This window comes from Zychaea mexicana (genome assembly GCF_025766255.1).
Source record: "Zychaea mexicana strain RSA 1403 chromosome Unknown BDB00scaffold_46, whole genome shotgun sequence".
In the NCBI taxonomy this organism is placed as follows: Eukaryota; Fungi; Mucoromycota; class Mucoromycetes; order Mucorales; family Lichtheimiaceae; genus Zychaea; species Zychaea mexicana.
Window position 1 is genome coordinate 238,291 of NW_026516709.1, and position 13,596 is coordinate 251,886.

The window sequence follows — 13,596 nt, forward strand, 5'->3', positions numbered from 1 at the left end:
ATTACAGTACAGTCTCTTTGTTGCTAAGCGACGTCCATTTGATGCAATTGCCAAGATACATATTTTCAAGTCCTGGTAAACATGATTATCCAGGTACGGATCAAGTGCTCGTCAGGAACAAGCATAATACTACTGAGTTTTCTTTCAATTATCGAAATATCATAGGCAACAACTTTTGGAGATGAATGGAGAGAAACGGAAGACAGAAGACCTAGAACTTTTCAATCCATCTATAAAGAAATACTCTTGCAACTTTTGCAAAAAAAAAAAAAGGATTGTGCAAAATTTAACAAGTTTTGGATCAAGTCGCAGAGGAAATGAGCTGAGCGTAAGCTTTAGATGTTTGCATCCGCGTTTTTGCTCAAAAACTCCTCAATCAATCATTCAGCTAAACAAAGAATAGCTTTTAGTACTCAACATTCCAGTATTGTAGCAAGCAGAATTCTTGGTGGAATAGCAGTAGTACCTTTCTAATCTGAATTTTAGTTATACTTTGCTAATCAACAAGGAGAAAAGTGGTAGAGACAGAGAAATGATATTTTAAGTAATCACAACATTAGAGTACATATAATGATAGCAGAAGAGGTGTTTGATCAAATAAGAAACAACAAGAGGAAGGGTCCAGAAGGATATTAATAGTAGTAGTGCGAATATATGAAGTATACATAAATGCGTTGTAATATAGGCTACGGCACGGGGAGCGAGCAGCGGTGTATGAAGGAGTAAGTAAGGGAAATTGTATTAGACGAATCTTGGCAAGTCGACAAAAGATCCCATGGGTGTGGCCTCGTTTAACTCCATGGCGTAAAGCAGACAGCTCTTTGCTTGATCGAGTACTTGTTGCTGCTTGTAAACCGTACCCAACAGATACCTATATTCGTCAACGCAAAAAATTCCAAGTCAGTGTTACAGGAGATCCCGCATCTTATCACTTGTATATATAATAACCATTTTACTACTTACCAGGCTTCAGGTTTATCCCAGCCAGGTCCTTTGGTCGTTCGCTCCAACAATCCTTCCGCTAGTTCCCATTCCTTCATATCCATATATGCAGCCGCCAGATCAATATGCGTACGAACATGATCTGGTTCAAGCGTCAAGGCCTTTTTGTACGCATCCAATGCAATCTCCAACAATTCTTCATTGTCTGGTTCTTGGTGTTTGTACGTTTGCCAACACAAATCACCCAATTGGTGCCATACAACAGCATCCATCAGTCCCAGTTGCTCAGCTTCGACAATGGCTTTGCTAGCTTCTTCGAATCGACCTGACTTGATAAATGTGTTGGTGGACATGAGCCACAGTTTGATCAGTAGCTGATGCCAGCGTTCCCGTTGGGTTCGTACAAATGCACTGGCGTTATTGCTGTTAGGAGATGAGGGGACTGAAGGAAATGTGGTTGTGGTTGATGTCGTTGTCGCCAAAGAAATAGAACTACTGCTAAAGGAACTGCTACGCATACTGACTAGTGAGAATGAAGGCGTTAATGTGGCAGGTGCAATGATTTCTGATGGTGCTGAATCACGTCTTAGCTCCTCTACATTCAGAAAAGTGTAGATTTCATGTTAGCAAAAAAATCTTCTCTCCTCCATTATGAAAGTAAATGAGCTATAATATATCGTTTTACCAGCAGTAGATCCACGTTTGATATTGAGACGACTGTTAGATGATTCTCGGCGCGGCGCTGACTGATGACTCGTAGGTGTACCGGATCGTTTGCTTGAGCTGATATCGCCAAAACTCTTTTTCCGTGATTTATCTTTTGTCGAACGGACTGTGTCTGTCGATTTGCGCCGTGTCTTGAGCTCATCAGTTGTATTAGAAGCTGCAGCAGAAGGCAACGGTGGCACTGGATCCGTCGACAAATCTGACGATGCTGGTCCACGTTGTTTTGTTGAAGATACCGAAAGGCGTCGAAGACCATCCATGGATTTAGCTCTAGACGAACGTGTGGAACGCGGAGAAGCAGGTGGTTCCTCGGACGAGGGCACTGATGATTTACGATTTGCTGTTGCATCTTGTTGTGTTGTTGAATCTTTGGCATGAATCGACGCAATGCGTTGAAGACTTTCATTTGCCTGTACAGCCACCTGAGCCTCGCTCATACCCAGACTTTGTGCCAACAAGGTGTACATGGAGAACAGCTCACCATAGCCTCGCAGTGCTGCATCGGGTCCTTCCAACGCTTCAAGAAGTTCTAATTGAGTGATCCGGAGTCGTAAATAGGCTTCGCATTTATCGTGATAGACACGACTATGCTTTTCGTCTGCATTCCAAGTCAAGACGGGCATGCCATAGGTGATATTGGTGGGTACATTGATGGTGCCACTGCCGCACTCTTGTAAACCGGCCTGGATCGTTTGCAATGCTTGGGGTATCTGTCGAAATTGATTGCAAGAGTTGAGGAGCGATAAGAGGTGCCAAGATGGGATGTGGTCGGACTTCAGTTGGATCGATTTGCCCACAGATGCAATGGCAGGCCCAATGTCTTTCATTTGAGCTTGCTGCAGCGCGATTTCGTAGTGAACTTTCCAAGAGTTTAGATCGTATTCCGATGCTTTCCGCAATGATGTCAGTGCTTCGTTGTGGTATATTGCTCGGTTATCCGGATCGTGTGCTATATTGAGAACATATTGTTGGTGTACTTCAATCGACGTTTTTCCCACTCTCCTTCATCGTAGTCATAACTTTAAAGCCTTACTTTGTGCAGCATAAAGACCGTAAGCAGTGCCACGCATACGATGACACGCTACCATAATAGGCATCCAATCCTCGATAGTATAATCGCATATAAATGGATCCATACTGGAGGCCAATTCCACAGCCAAATCACCAAGAAACGCTGCTTGCTTTCCGTTCCTTAATTCACGACCATAAAGCTGAATACCAGCCAACAAAACTTCAATGACGTTAATTTCATTCTCGTTTTCGTGAACAATGTCGTCGTTCTTCGTTGTTGTTTCTTCGATACGTCGTAAAGCAGTGAGTTTGCTGAGAATACGTTCGACACGAGCAGGGACATCCAAATCAGCATACGGTGTGGTTTCAAACCCGTTTTCGTCCGTCTTGTCAACGTCCGGTAATCCCACCAATTCCATGTAGCTCCGCAACGAACAGTTTGCTTCATCATAGTTGCCCAGTCGCATAAACGTAAAGAAAATGAAACGAAAGATACACATGCTGTTGAACGTGTGTTCTTTGGCTTTTTGAAGGAACTGATAATTTTTCCCGTAACTACTGTTAATATTTGAATGCAAACATCTACACCTTTTGTGACAATAAAAGAGAATCTTGCTACCTGGAGAACACGTCGAATGTTACTGATTTCACCCCATCCGATCACATTGTGTGTATCAACGATAAGGTTGGCCAACTCTAATACATATCGACATCTTTCTTGGGTAGAAGAACGTGCTGTGATTGAGCTCAACAAGTTTCTATACAGAGCTGTCAAGCAAAGCAATTCCTCGTAAGCAGAAGCTTTGCCACTGGCAGTGTTGCTACTGTTGGCGCTTCCTTTGGTTCCCGGTTGTGTGCTGATCGGCATGGGATAGTAGGTGTCGCCTTGACAAACCTTGATGAGAAAACGCCCGTATTGTTGGAAAACAAGCCATCGCTTATGCATTCGCCAAAAGGCTGACCAATGTGACGATGCTAGGTGCATATAACCTCGCATTAGTGGCAAAACTTGACGTGCGCCACTCCTATGTATAGTTTGTACAACATATTAATTACAGACGAGGGTTTCTCTTAATCATAATACTATTGAACTACCAAAAGTTAAACTTACTCGGATCGCACATGAAGCAAGATAGCCCGGTAAAGACAGTCTTCAATCCAAAACGAAAGCATTTCACCCTTTTCAGATGGATGCTGATCATAAACGTCCCAAGCGGCACCATAGGTCTCGAGAGCAGTTGGAATATCACCTTGCATCTCAAAACAAATTGCTGGTAATGTTGTATTAGCACTTGATTTGTTCAACGACGCGAAACAGGTAATTCTATCGTGCAAACTAAATACCTTTGATGACACGGGCTTGAACAAGCAAAACCATGCCGTATCCGGAATGTACATCTTCCATACGCAAGGCCAATCTTTCCAATGATTCCAGAGCCTTGTCATAACGCCCTGTCTCGAAATAAATCCGTGCTATAACGATTTTGGCAAGCTGATACGAAATAAAAAAAGAATATTAGTTTCTAATTTTGGGAGCAATGCATCGATCTTTCGCAAGGTTGCACAATCAAAGAGTATTGTGTTTTATGAGTTTTGCTGTTGTTGTATTACGGTCAAGCACCGCAACGGGCACGCTTCCCATTAATAATGCTTTTCACTCCCCAAAAGTTAATAACTTTGGAGAGTACGAAAACAATCAATTTCAATGTGTATCTGTTCCTGTACCTGCGCTTGGCGATCGTCCTTTGTCTGTAAGTCGTCCGACTTGATATGCTTTTTAATCAGTTCCTGCAACGCTTTCAAATACTTTTCCGTGTCGGCTGGGTTGAGACGTGGTGCCAAAGCAATATGATGAGGATCATCTTTGCAATGAACAACATCGGAATCGTGTAACAGTTCGGGTACTTGAGGTGCTGGAATGAGTTGGGCCGATGACTTGTTGTAGCTGCTATTGATGGTGCCACTACCACCACCATTGCTACTACCATTGCCCCAAATAGATTTCCTATGATGTCCTTGTTGTGTCGTTGTTGGCACTGCTTCTTTTCTGTGGTGATGATGATGATGATGGTGAGTCGAATGGATAGGTGTTAATAGAGCGTTGCTATCTCTGCGGATGTCCCAGGCACTCGACTCTCGGTACCGTTGCTCTAGTGTCGATGTCGTTTCGCCTTTGCTCGTCACTTCTTCTTTACGTTGCTGATTTACAAACAAGGAAAACTTGGCCTCGTAGGTAGCCGTTGCCACAATCACTTTTCATAGAAAAAGGTCAAGTTGTCAATTTTCAGAACCTTATTTAACAATTTCGCCCCCACCCCACCCCTTGAAACAAAAAGGGGGCTGTTGTTTATGTATAATGATAAGGCAAGACAGGTGGATGGAGCGAAAGATAGAGAGTCTGTGCGTCGCTATTGTATTAGACGTGAGTTTACTGTACCTGATTCATCTGGATGGTACCTTTTGTACTTTTTGGCAAGTTCAGGCACCACCGCCCAGTTTCCTTGACATCGTGCCGTGTCCAGATCGGCAGCGGCCTGCAACGGCTTTGAAAGTGGTTCCATGGCTGTTGTAGGGTTGTGAAAGAGAACGAGCGAAATTAAAGACTGTGTGTCGCGTATTTCTCAAAAGAAAAAAAAGAGTGGGGTGTGGGTCGGGGCTCGCGGGGTTGCAGGAGCGAGAGGTTACTGGCAGAGAGAGAGAAGAGAGAAGAGATTGGCTTGCAAAAGAGAGCTAGAGCCGTTTCTCTTTATTTTTTTATGAATACAAACTATATCGTGCTTGTCCGATATTTGGTGTATTCCCACGTGCTATTTCCACAGCTCTTTTTTTTTATCAATCATTCCTTTTTGTCGACTTGTCATATTCGAAAAAGTTTCCATATTCAAGAGAGCAACAAGCAAACAAACAGCAGCAGCCTCGAGTAATCTGTGTGATATATTCTTGTTTTTTTTAATAATTCTTTTTGTCTTTCTTCAAAAGGGACGACGGGGTAATGGGTCTGCGAGAGAGGGAAAATAGATGTGTTCTTCAAGCTACATAGAGAGTGTAAGATTGTGTGTGTGTGTGTGTAGAGAGTGTGGAGAGAAGATAGAGTAGACGCCTGATATTCGCAAAACAAAATCCAACAAACTATATACGAGACAAACTTCTTGATTGGCGCACGCGTTGCTGCATTTTCTTCGTTCTTCGCTTAGCTTCGTCTCTTCAAGTTGGTCGACAGCCATTCCAAGCCCTCATAAAGACCATCACCTGTTTTTTATAATAAGAAATTGCAGGATGAGTGTCTATACCAACACAAACTTCTTTCTCTCTCTTGAGAAGAACACATACCGCTTGTTGCGCAGGTGGTCTGGATGTACCAGTGTCGGTTGCGCAAAGAGTGGAGACCAAGCTTATCGGTGATCTCAGCAGCGTTCATGGCGTTGGGAAGATCCTGCTTGTTGGCAAACACCAACAGCAAAGCATCACGAAGCTCATCTTCGTTCAACATGCGCTGCAATTCGTCGCGTGCTTCTGAGACACGATCACGATCGTTCGAGTCGACAACAAAGATAATACCCTGAGTGTTTTGGAAGTCTGGACATGATTCATGACAATAAGTACATCTGAAGAGAGACACGTCCACCTTAGATTAAATACTGCAAATAAATGGGTTACTACTTACAGTGTCTCCACAAGGGACGGATCTTATCCTGACCTCCGACATCCCACACGGTGAACGAAATGTTCTTGTACTCGACGGTCTCGACGTTGAAACCTGTTCGTTATTAAATAGGATATCATTAGTTTTTTAAAAGAACTCACAATAAGAACGGCAGAGTAAGAAAGGGAACAAGGGTAGCAAAAAGAAGCAGCAGCAGGGAGCAAGAGGAAGAAAGAAATAGCACGCGACATTTTAAGCTATTATTTGTGTTTCCATACAATTCCAACCAGCTTCATCACAGCTTGCCCTGCAACTGATTTCCTCTCCCTTGCTCTTTTCATTCCCATTCTCGCTGTACAACAAGAGCTTTTTTGTGCCACTTGATAGTAGATAGAACCAAAACAAGAGACAATGAGAGAAAGTGAAGAAAAGAAAAACTTACCAATGGTAGGAATGGTCGTCACAATTTCGCCCAACTTCAACTTGTACAGGATGGTGGTCTTACCTGCAGCATCAAGACCGACCATCAAGATGCGCATTTCCTTCTTGCCGAAAAGGTCAGAGAAAAGTTTAGAGAAGCTTAAACCCATGGTGATGAATTAATTTTAAAGAAAAAGTATAGATGATGTGTGGGGGTTTATATAAGAAGAAGGAAGAGATGAGGGAGGGGAAGCGATATGCCGGTTGTGTTCTCTTTTTTTTCGCGCTCTTTTTTTATGGGCCAGCTCTTTTCTTACGAACCCAAAACGAACGGGTGCTATTGTAAGCGGTCCAGCAATTTTTTCATAGGCAGCAACCAATCGCTATTAACCAACGCCTAGCCAGCCCTTATTAGAGTGACGTGTGGTCACAACCCGGGCAGTGCACATACTCGCCCACTTCACATCATGCCACTTGTCTTTTGCATAGCCAACAAAAATACTCGCAGCAAACAAGCATTTCCATATCACATGCAGTATCATTGTTATTTAGCCATCATTAAACCTTGTTTTGTTTCGATCATCATCGTCGTTCCAAGGCGCGAGACATATTATATATGCGGGAGGAACCTTTTTTTTTTTAGCTCTGTGCTACTACTGGTGATCATCAATATCCGCCGCCAACCCAGCAGCACAGGTATTACTATCTCTTCGTTCTATAATCAAAAAGAAGGCAAAGTTGCGGGAGTATATCTTGATAGACTGAACCGTTCTAGCTCTTCTGTCTCCCGTGTTCCTCCATTCATCTCCTTGATCCATATTGAAATCATGCAATGACTACGTTTCTTATCTCTTATTTGCTGCGAGAAAAAAAGTTGCTGGCTATTTAGAAGAAAACTCAGTCGCATTATGCTTGTTCCTGACGAGCACTTGATCCGTACCTGGATAATCATGTTTACTAGGACTTGAATTATGGTATCTTGGCAACTGCACCGAATGGACGTCGTTTAGCAACAAAGAGACTGTACTGTAATATGGCAACAAAATCTAGGATCTTTGCTAAGCATCAATAGTCTACTACAGTCTTGGCTCGGTTACCTATGATAATGAAACAGATCGGCCTGCTAGTTTATCGTTCCGACGCAGCAATATTCATGCATTCCCAATATAAAACATTGGGACTGGTGCAGAAAAATGAGTCTGAATAACAATGAAGCTCTGCCTGCAATGGTTGTGATAGTACGTTAAATAGGCAGAATAATATCGATAGGACACGTATGCATTATTGGCAAAACTATTTCAGGATGTTCACTTGGTGGATACCACATGGAAAGATATTTGGTACTGTCAGTATCTCCTGTGACGATTGCGGTGGGCATTGATGGCATTTACCAGCAGGGTTTTGTGAAGGTGTATACAGTAAATTCGAATATGTCCCCGCTACAATGCACTGAAGTACTAAAACCATTTTTTATTTTAAGCAATTAATGTTTATCTTTACTACGTATTGAGAATAATACAGTTTTTAAAATGCTTGATACTCTACAATATTGATTTTCTGTTTTGCATGTACAATTGCTTTTTCCGTAACCCCACTGCATCTTTCAATTGTCAAGCAACGTAATTTTGATGTCATTGTATCCACCATTCGAATAACGCCGTTCTCTGTCACATTCGGGAGCTGTCGAAGCTTTAGTGCCCGTAACCCCTTCATGCCGGCCACAGTTTTTAACTCGTCGTTCCGTATTACTGGCAGTGTGCTGAGATTGAGGGTGGTCACGTTGTTGCCTACTTTTGTAAGGAATGCGACGATCATCGGTCCAGTAGCTCTGGGTAAATTTTCTAACGTGACCTCTTGCAAAGTCGAGATTTTCCCAAGAGCTGTCAAGGAAGCACCACTGAGATCATATTGTTTCAGTGAAATCATTTGGAAAGTCAGTGCAGACGAAGATGCGGCGTACGCTTCGAACAACTGGGTCCATGGATGTTGTATACCAAATGGATGGTGATACGGGTTGATCTCCAAGCACTCGAGGCGAGGCCGGGTTAATAAAGTCCTGACGATAGGTTCCGCATTGACAGAGCCGTTTACACATAAGTGCCTTAAATTGTCGGATGTTGATATTACGTGCCTAAGAAATGGTTCCATGATGTTGTAGTTGTCTCTTGTGAAGGTGAATTTTTTTAATTTGTTGAGTCGAATATCGCTGTATGTCACGGATTGTCCAATTGAATAAAACCCTCCGTTGTAAATGCTCAGGGACAGGTCCTCAAGACTGGCAGAGTGATTTCTTATTAGTGTAAATAGGTCGTCGTATCTTTTAGCATTCCCCACGTGAAAGAAGCGCAAACCAGAAGATTGCCGTTCCATGTCAGCGTCGTCCTCCAGAACGTCAGGTACTGTGTCTTTGTCATCAAAACTGAAAATCTCCAGACTAGGACCATTTCGGCTGATGCTGTTTAAAAGACCTTCCCACGAGCAATTACCAAGTACCAAGCGTTTTAACTTGTGGCACCGCTGTAGCAATGGTTCGATATTACATCTTAAGCTGGTGTGGCACTTGATCTCAAGATCAGTCAGGGTAAGGCGTTGCCCGACGTATGTAAAAGCACCAATCCAATCGAACGATGTGGACTCTGATCGGTATCGTAAACTCGTCAAATTTGTGCACATGCACAGTAGATCCGCGAGCTTGATTAGATGCGATTGGTGATAATCATTATTAGCGTCGAACTGTAGCCTCGTTAACGTATTGTTCATTTTTGAAAATGCGACAGACATAGGCACAAGCATATCCCGATTGATGCTTCTCCCCGCAATGCCTAAAAATGATAAATTATTTTCATGTGTAAACGGCTCAGTAAAGCTAAAACCTGTAGGTTTCTGTGTAGTGGTTATCATGTTGGCTACGTACCTGTAAGATGGAGCGATGTAATCTTTCGGAAATGGCCGCCTTGCATATCCACAAGAAGTTGATTCCAAACCTGCTGATTGCTTGTGTCGATGGTCAGCTGTTCGACATAGGCAGCAATGTACGTCACCACTTTAATAGATTGCTCGTCTGTCATGTCATCGCCGCTCGATACTCGCCATGACCCAGAGAACTCCAATGTTCTTTTGCACCAAATGCTCGACACTTGCAAGCAGACCAATTTAGCATCTCTAGGCAATAGTGTGATAATCTTGGCCATAACCTCCACTGGAAGGCTGCGAATGAAATCGACGCGCTTCTCATTTTGTAGCTCGGCAGAATGTTTGCCCTCGATAAGTTGAGCATATAGAGAGGCGTCTTGCGATACGCTTTGCAGACCGATAGAATATGTGTCGATTGCATCGAGCTGCTTTCCTTGCTGTGCGTAAAGATCACCAAGTCGGCAGTAGCCCATCGCCCAGGTAGGTGCAAGTGATATAATCCGCTGAGCGTCTTGAACGGCTTCACCAAAACGGGCTTTTTTCCCGAGAACATAAGCGCGGTGATCAAGGGCCTTGATCAATTGATCTTTCTGGATACAGTCAATGGTGATCGACGTAAGTTTTAGGGCACGGTCATAGTCACGGTTGTCAATGGCTGGTCCGATCTTTTCAAATGAGTTCAGAGTACGTTTGACGTCGAGTGTATATAACGGAAAACTGGCTGAGGCGCTTTCTTTTGACATTAATGAAAAGTTTAAAGGCGAGAGAAAGATGAGTAGGGAGCAGAAGAGAAAGAAAAGCGGTTTGGGAACTTCGCTCTGTCGTCAGTTGAATGTAATGCAGAAAACAAGGTGGAGTTTCTGTACGTTGTACAGCGTCAAATAATCTGTGTTTTAGGGACGGGCGCAAAACATTGATTAATTGTATCATGCTATATGACCTGCCCACATATACGGATACTGCCATTGTCGCACAGGTAGTTATGTACCGCGCGATGATCAGGAAATCTGTCTTGCCAGCAAACCCCATTTTTCACAATTATAATGGCCACAAAAACCAAGCAAACACATATACACTATGCTACTGCCAAGCTGTTTGGCCTCCAATTACTCTCTTTCCGCACTGTTTTATTTATGTAGCGCGTCCTTCAAACAACTCGGCGTTTAATTCGGCTGTTTTTTTCCTTGTACGCACTATATATGTATTCTTCCAGCTCCTGCAAATACATCCTGGCTTACAAAACCTGTGCATGTTTCTCGAAAACGGTAAGCATGCAAAGACGGGATCTTTAAAACAGTCCTAGACGCACCACTAACTTTGCGTAATTTATATAGTGGATGTTGCTGTTTGGCGTGTGATTGAAACGTATTTCAATACTACGCCACACGCTGAATGGACCAATTTCAACGCTGCCAAGCATATATGCGACAATATTACAGGATTGGATGAAGAAACTGGAGCTAACTACGACCATTTCTTGAACCTTAACAGAGGCGTTTTGGAAAGGCTTTCTAACGATGACCATACCACTGACACAGAACGACATTGGAAAGCAAAAGAGATTTTGCAAAGATATGACGCTTGGAATATATGAAATGTGTGTTCCGCATGTGGCTCCGTCACCTTGTTTGATGATTGCATTCAACTTATATTAGCACGATATGCATAAAAATTCGTGCTATTATCTTTACAAAACAGATATCTAAAAGTTAGAGTAGGATAAGCGCATAATGTAATAAGATATTTAGAGGACGTGTGTGCAATTTCTTCGGGTCAATCCAACACCCACCTCCCCATTTACCGTCAGCATTAGTAGTATGTACGCTCACAATTATATTGACATTAAAGTGATGCGACAGTATGTTTTAATTTTATGATACATTGACGAATACGGATAAACAAAAAGAACTAGTATACAGCTTTAAGTTTCAAGGACAAAACGATATTTTGCTTTACCCTCTTTCAGCGCCTGAATAGCTTCCCGAATTTGGTCCATAGGATACTTTTGGATCCAAGGTCGAACATTCTTTTCAGCGGCGAACTCGAGCATTTCACGTATCTGCTTAGGTGAGCCTACGGCAGCGCCAACTATTGTGATTTGACGCTGTAGCACAATACTGGCAGGAATTCTGTCAAGTGTTATCGCAGGAGCGGTAGTCATGATAAACACCCCGTTGGCCTCGAGCAATGACAAATATCGTGCCCAATCAAACTGTATACCGAAGCTCGTACACAGAATGATGTGCGACAAGGAACCTTTCCGTTCTTGAAATACCTGTTGCTGCGCTGAATCACTATTGTAGCCCGTATCAGAAATGACATAGTCGGTCGCACCCAGCTGCTCACTATCCGCACGCTTTTTGTCCGATGTTGAAAAGACTACAACTTCTTCGGCGCCCATCGCTTTAGCCCACTGGATAGCAAAATGGCCCAGACCTCCTGTATTCAAGAGCAACAACAATGAATAGTGAGCAAGGATGACGGTTTCGATTTCCTCCTCTGCTCCGTGAACGCCCCATCCAAGTTGCTATTGCTTCTCTCAAAAAATACGGACCAACACCGATAATGCCGACTCTCGATCCGGTTGTTACACCATACTTTTTCAACGGTGCGAAAGTTGCTATGCCACCGCAGAAAAACGTGGCTGCGATCTCATTCGACAATGCTTCTGGAATCTTGAAAACAAAGTGCTGATTGCCACGATACTTTGTAGCGAAGCCGCCATACGTTTTATCGCCGTTGCGCCATCGGCTGCCATAGGTCCGCGTGGTACCGTTGCGGCATAAATTTTCTTGGCCAAATTTGCACTCCTTGCATTCGCGACACGAGTCGCAGTGTGCGCCTACGCCGACACGATCGCCGACTTTGAGTTCAAAAACATTTTTACCTACCATAGTGACCACACCGGCAATCTAGCAAATAACAGTTACGTTTCTGGAAATGTGATATACTTTGTTGCTTACCCCCAAGTAGCACTCTTATTCTGGTAGACGTACTTCATGCCCAGCAACACAAGGATATTCGGTCGGTCCCCATTCGCTGTTCATTACATGAAGATCAGTGGCGCAAATGCCACAATGAGTGATTGCGATCTCGACATCATCGTCTTGAAAGGCTTTCAGCGAGAAACTTTGCCACTCCAGTGGCTGGCCTTTTCATTAAAGGATGTTTTAAAAAAAGTGCGACAATAAAGTAAAGGTATAAATGAAAAGGTACCTTTTCCAGGGCAAGACCATCCATGGAACATATCTTTTTCACTTGTAGTGGAAGATGAAGGTGGGGAGGATGAGGTCAACATGGTTGAGAGATAAAAAACAAAAGAGGAGGAAAGTGCAAGGTGCAACTAAGATACTGACGGTCATGTCAACAACACTCAGACAGTGGGACATGCTTGATTGTTTATATATTGCATGCAGCTGGGTCCTCGATAAGCATGTGTGTTTATTCTTACATGTACCAATGCAATGCAAACTCCTCAATGTCAACTGTTTGCTACTTTGGAGCTTCGCATCAAGTTGGAAAAAGAGGCATTATATGATATACACACCTGGTAGAAAGTTTTTATGAACATCTCTACAGCTATCATAACTAGTATCAGACGAAAGATACCCTTTGGCTTTGAAGTATAACAATGCATTAATTGGTCGATCCTGCTGCTTTGTTGCACGATCCTGCACGGATCCTCCCCTTTGTAACACACTTGCCAGCATTGTCACCATTTCTAGTACTGAAAAGCTGCTCATTCCGTTGCTGATTGAAAGCATTCAGATTTTGCTATGAAAAGTGCTTGATGAGCAAGGCTTGGGAAGATAATACAGATATGCAAAGTCTCAAGTAACACATATATGATAGCTGAGGAACCGCTGCTTTTCGCTCCGAAACTTATTGGGAGCGATCATTGGAAAGCTAAACGCTAAATTTATAAGTATGTGTCATATACA

General features: G+C 43.1%; 4 protein-coding genes across 4 annotated transcripts; all 4 read right to left on the bottom strand.

The window, feature by feature from the left end:
* Positions 1–741: 741 nt before the first annotated feature.
* On the bottom strand, positions 742–5,240 carry BDB00DRAFT_873313 (uncharacterized protein; the record flags this gene model as incomplete). Its single annotated transcript, XM_053127074.1, has 9 exons — positions 742–871; positions 964–1,537; positions 1,628–2,617; positions 2,702–3,215; positions 3,299–3,704; positions 3,791–3,950; positions 4,024–4,171; positions 4,405–4,931; positions 5,117–5,240. 9 exons carry the CDS (start codon positions 5,238–5,240, stop codon positions 742–744), a joined length of 3,573 nt encoding a protein of 1,190 aa, XP_052978820.1.
* Positions 5,241–5,526: 286 nt separating this feature from the next.
* BDB00DRAFT_827935 (ADP-ribosylation factor) lies at positions 5,527–7,022 on the bottom strand. Its single transcript, XM_053123822.1, has 4 exons — positions 6,765–7,022; positions 6,344–6,436; positions 6,010–6,255; positions 5,527–5,928 (listed from the first exon to the last, which is right to left on the bottom strand). Exons 1-4 carry the CDS (start codon positions 6,910–6,912, stop codon positions 5,870–5,872), a joined length of 546 nt encoding a protein of 181 aa, XP_052978821.1. The 5' UTR covers positions 6,913–7,022; the 3' UTR covers positions 5,527–5,869.
* Positions 7,023–8,250: 1,228 nt separating this feature from the next.
* BDB00DRAFT_827937 (uncharacterized protein) lies at positions 8,251–10,569 on the bottom strand (the record flags this gene model as incomplete). The annotated part of the gene is made up of 3 exons (XM_053123823.1): positions 8,251–9,564; positions 9,657–10,190; positions 10,557–10,569. 3 exons carry the CDS (start codon positions 10,567–10,569, stop codon positions 8,267–8,269), a joined length of 1,845 nt encoding a protein of 614 aa, XP_052978822.1. The 3' UTR covers positions 8,251–8,266.
* A 1,007-nt stretch (positions 10,570–11,576) lies between these two features.
* On the bottom strand, positions 11,577–12,902 carry BDB00DRAFT_883422 (chaperonin 10-like protein; the record flags this gene model as incomplete). The annotated part of the gene is made up of 4 exons (XM_053128233.1): positions 11,577–12,094; positions 12,210–12,567; positions 12,652–12,806; positions 12,872–12,902. The coding sequence occupies 4 exons, from the start codon at positions 12,900–12,902 to the stop codon at positions 11,577–11,579; spliced, it is 1,062 nt and encodes a 353-aa protein (XP_052978823.1).
* Positions 12,903–13,596: the final 694 nt, after the last annotated feature.

Coding starts and splice junctions, on each gene's coding strand:
- BDB00DRAFT_827935 (XM_053123822.1), bottom strand. CDS start 6,912: ATGGGTTTAAGCTTCTCTAAACTTTTCTCTGACCTTTTCGGCAAGAAG. Junction 6,256..6,343: donor CCGTCCCTTGTGGAGACACT/GTAAGTAGTAAC, acceptor AATCATGTCCAG/ACTTCCAAAACACTCAGGGT. Junction 5,929..6,009: donor GACCACCTGCGCAACAAGCG/GTATGTGTTCTT, acceptor TATAAAAAACAG/GTGATGGTCTTTATGAGGGC.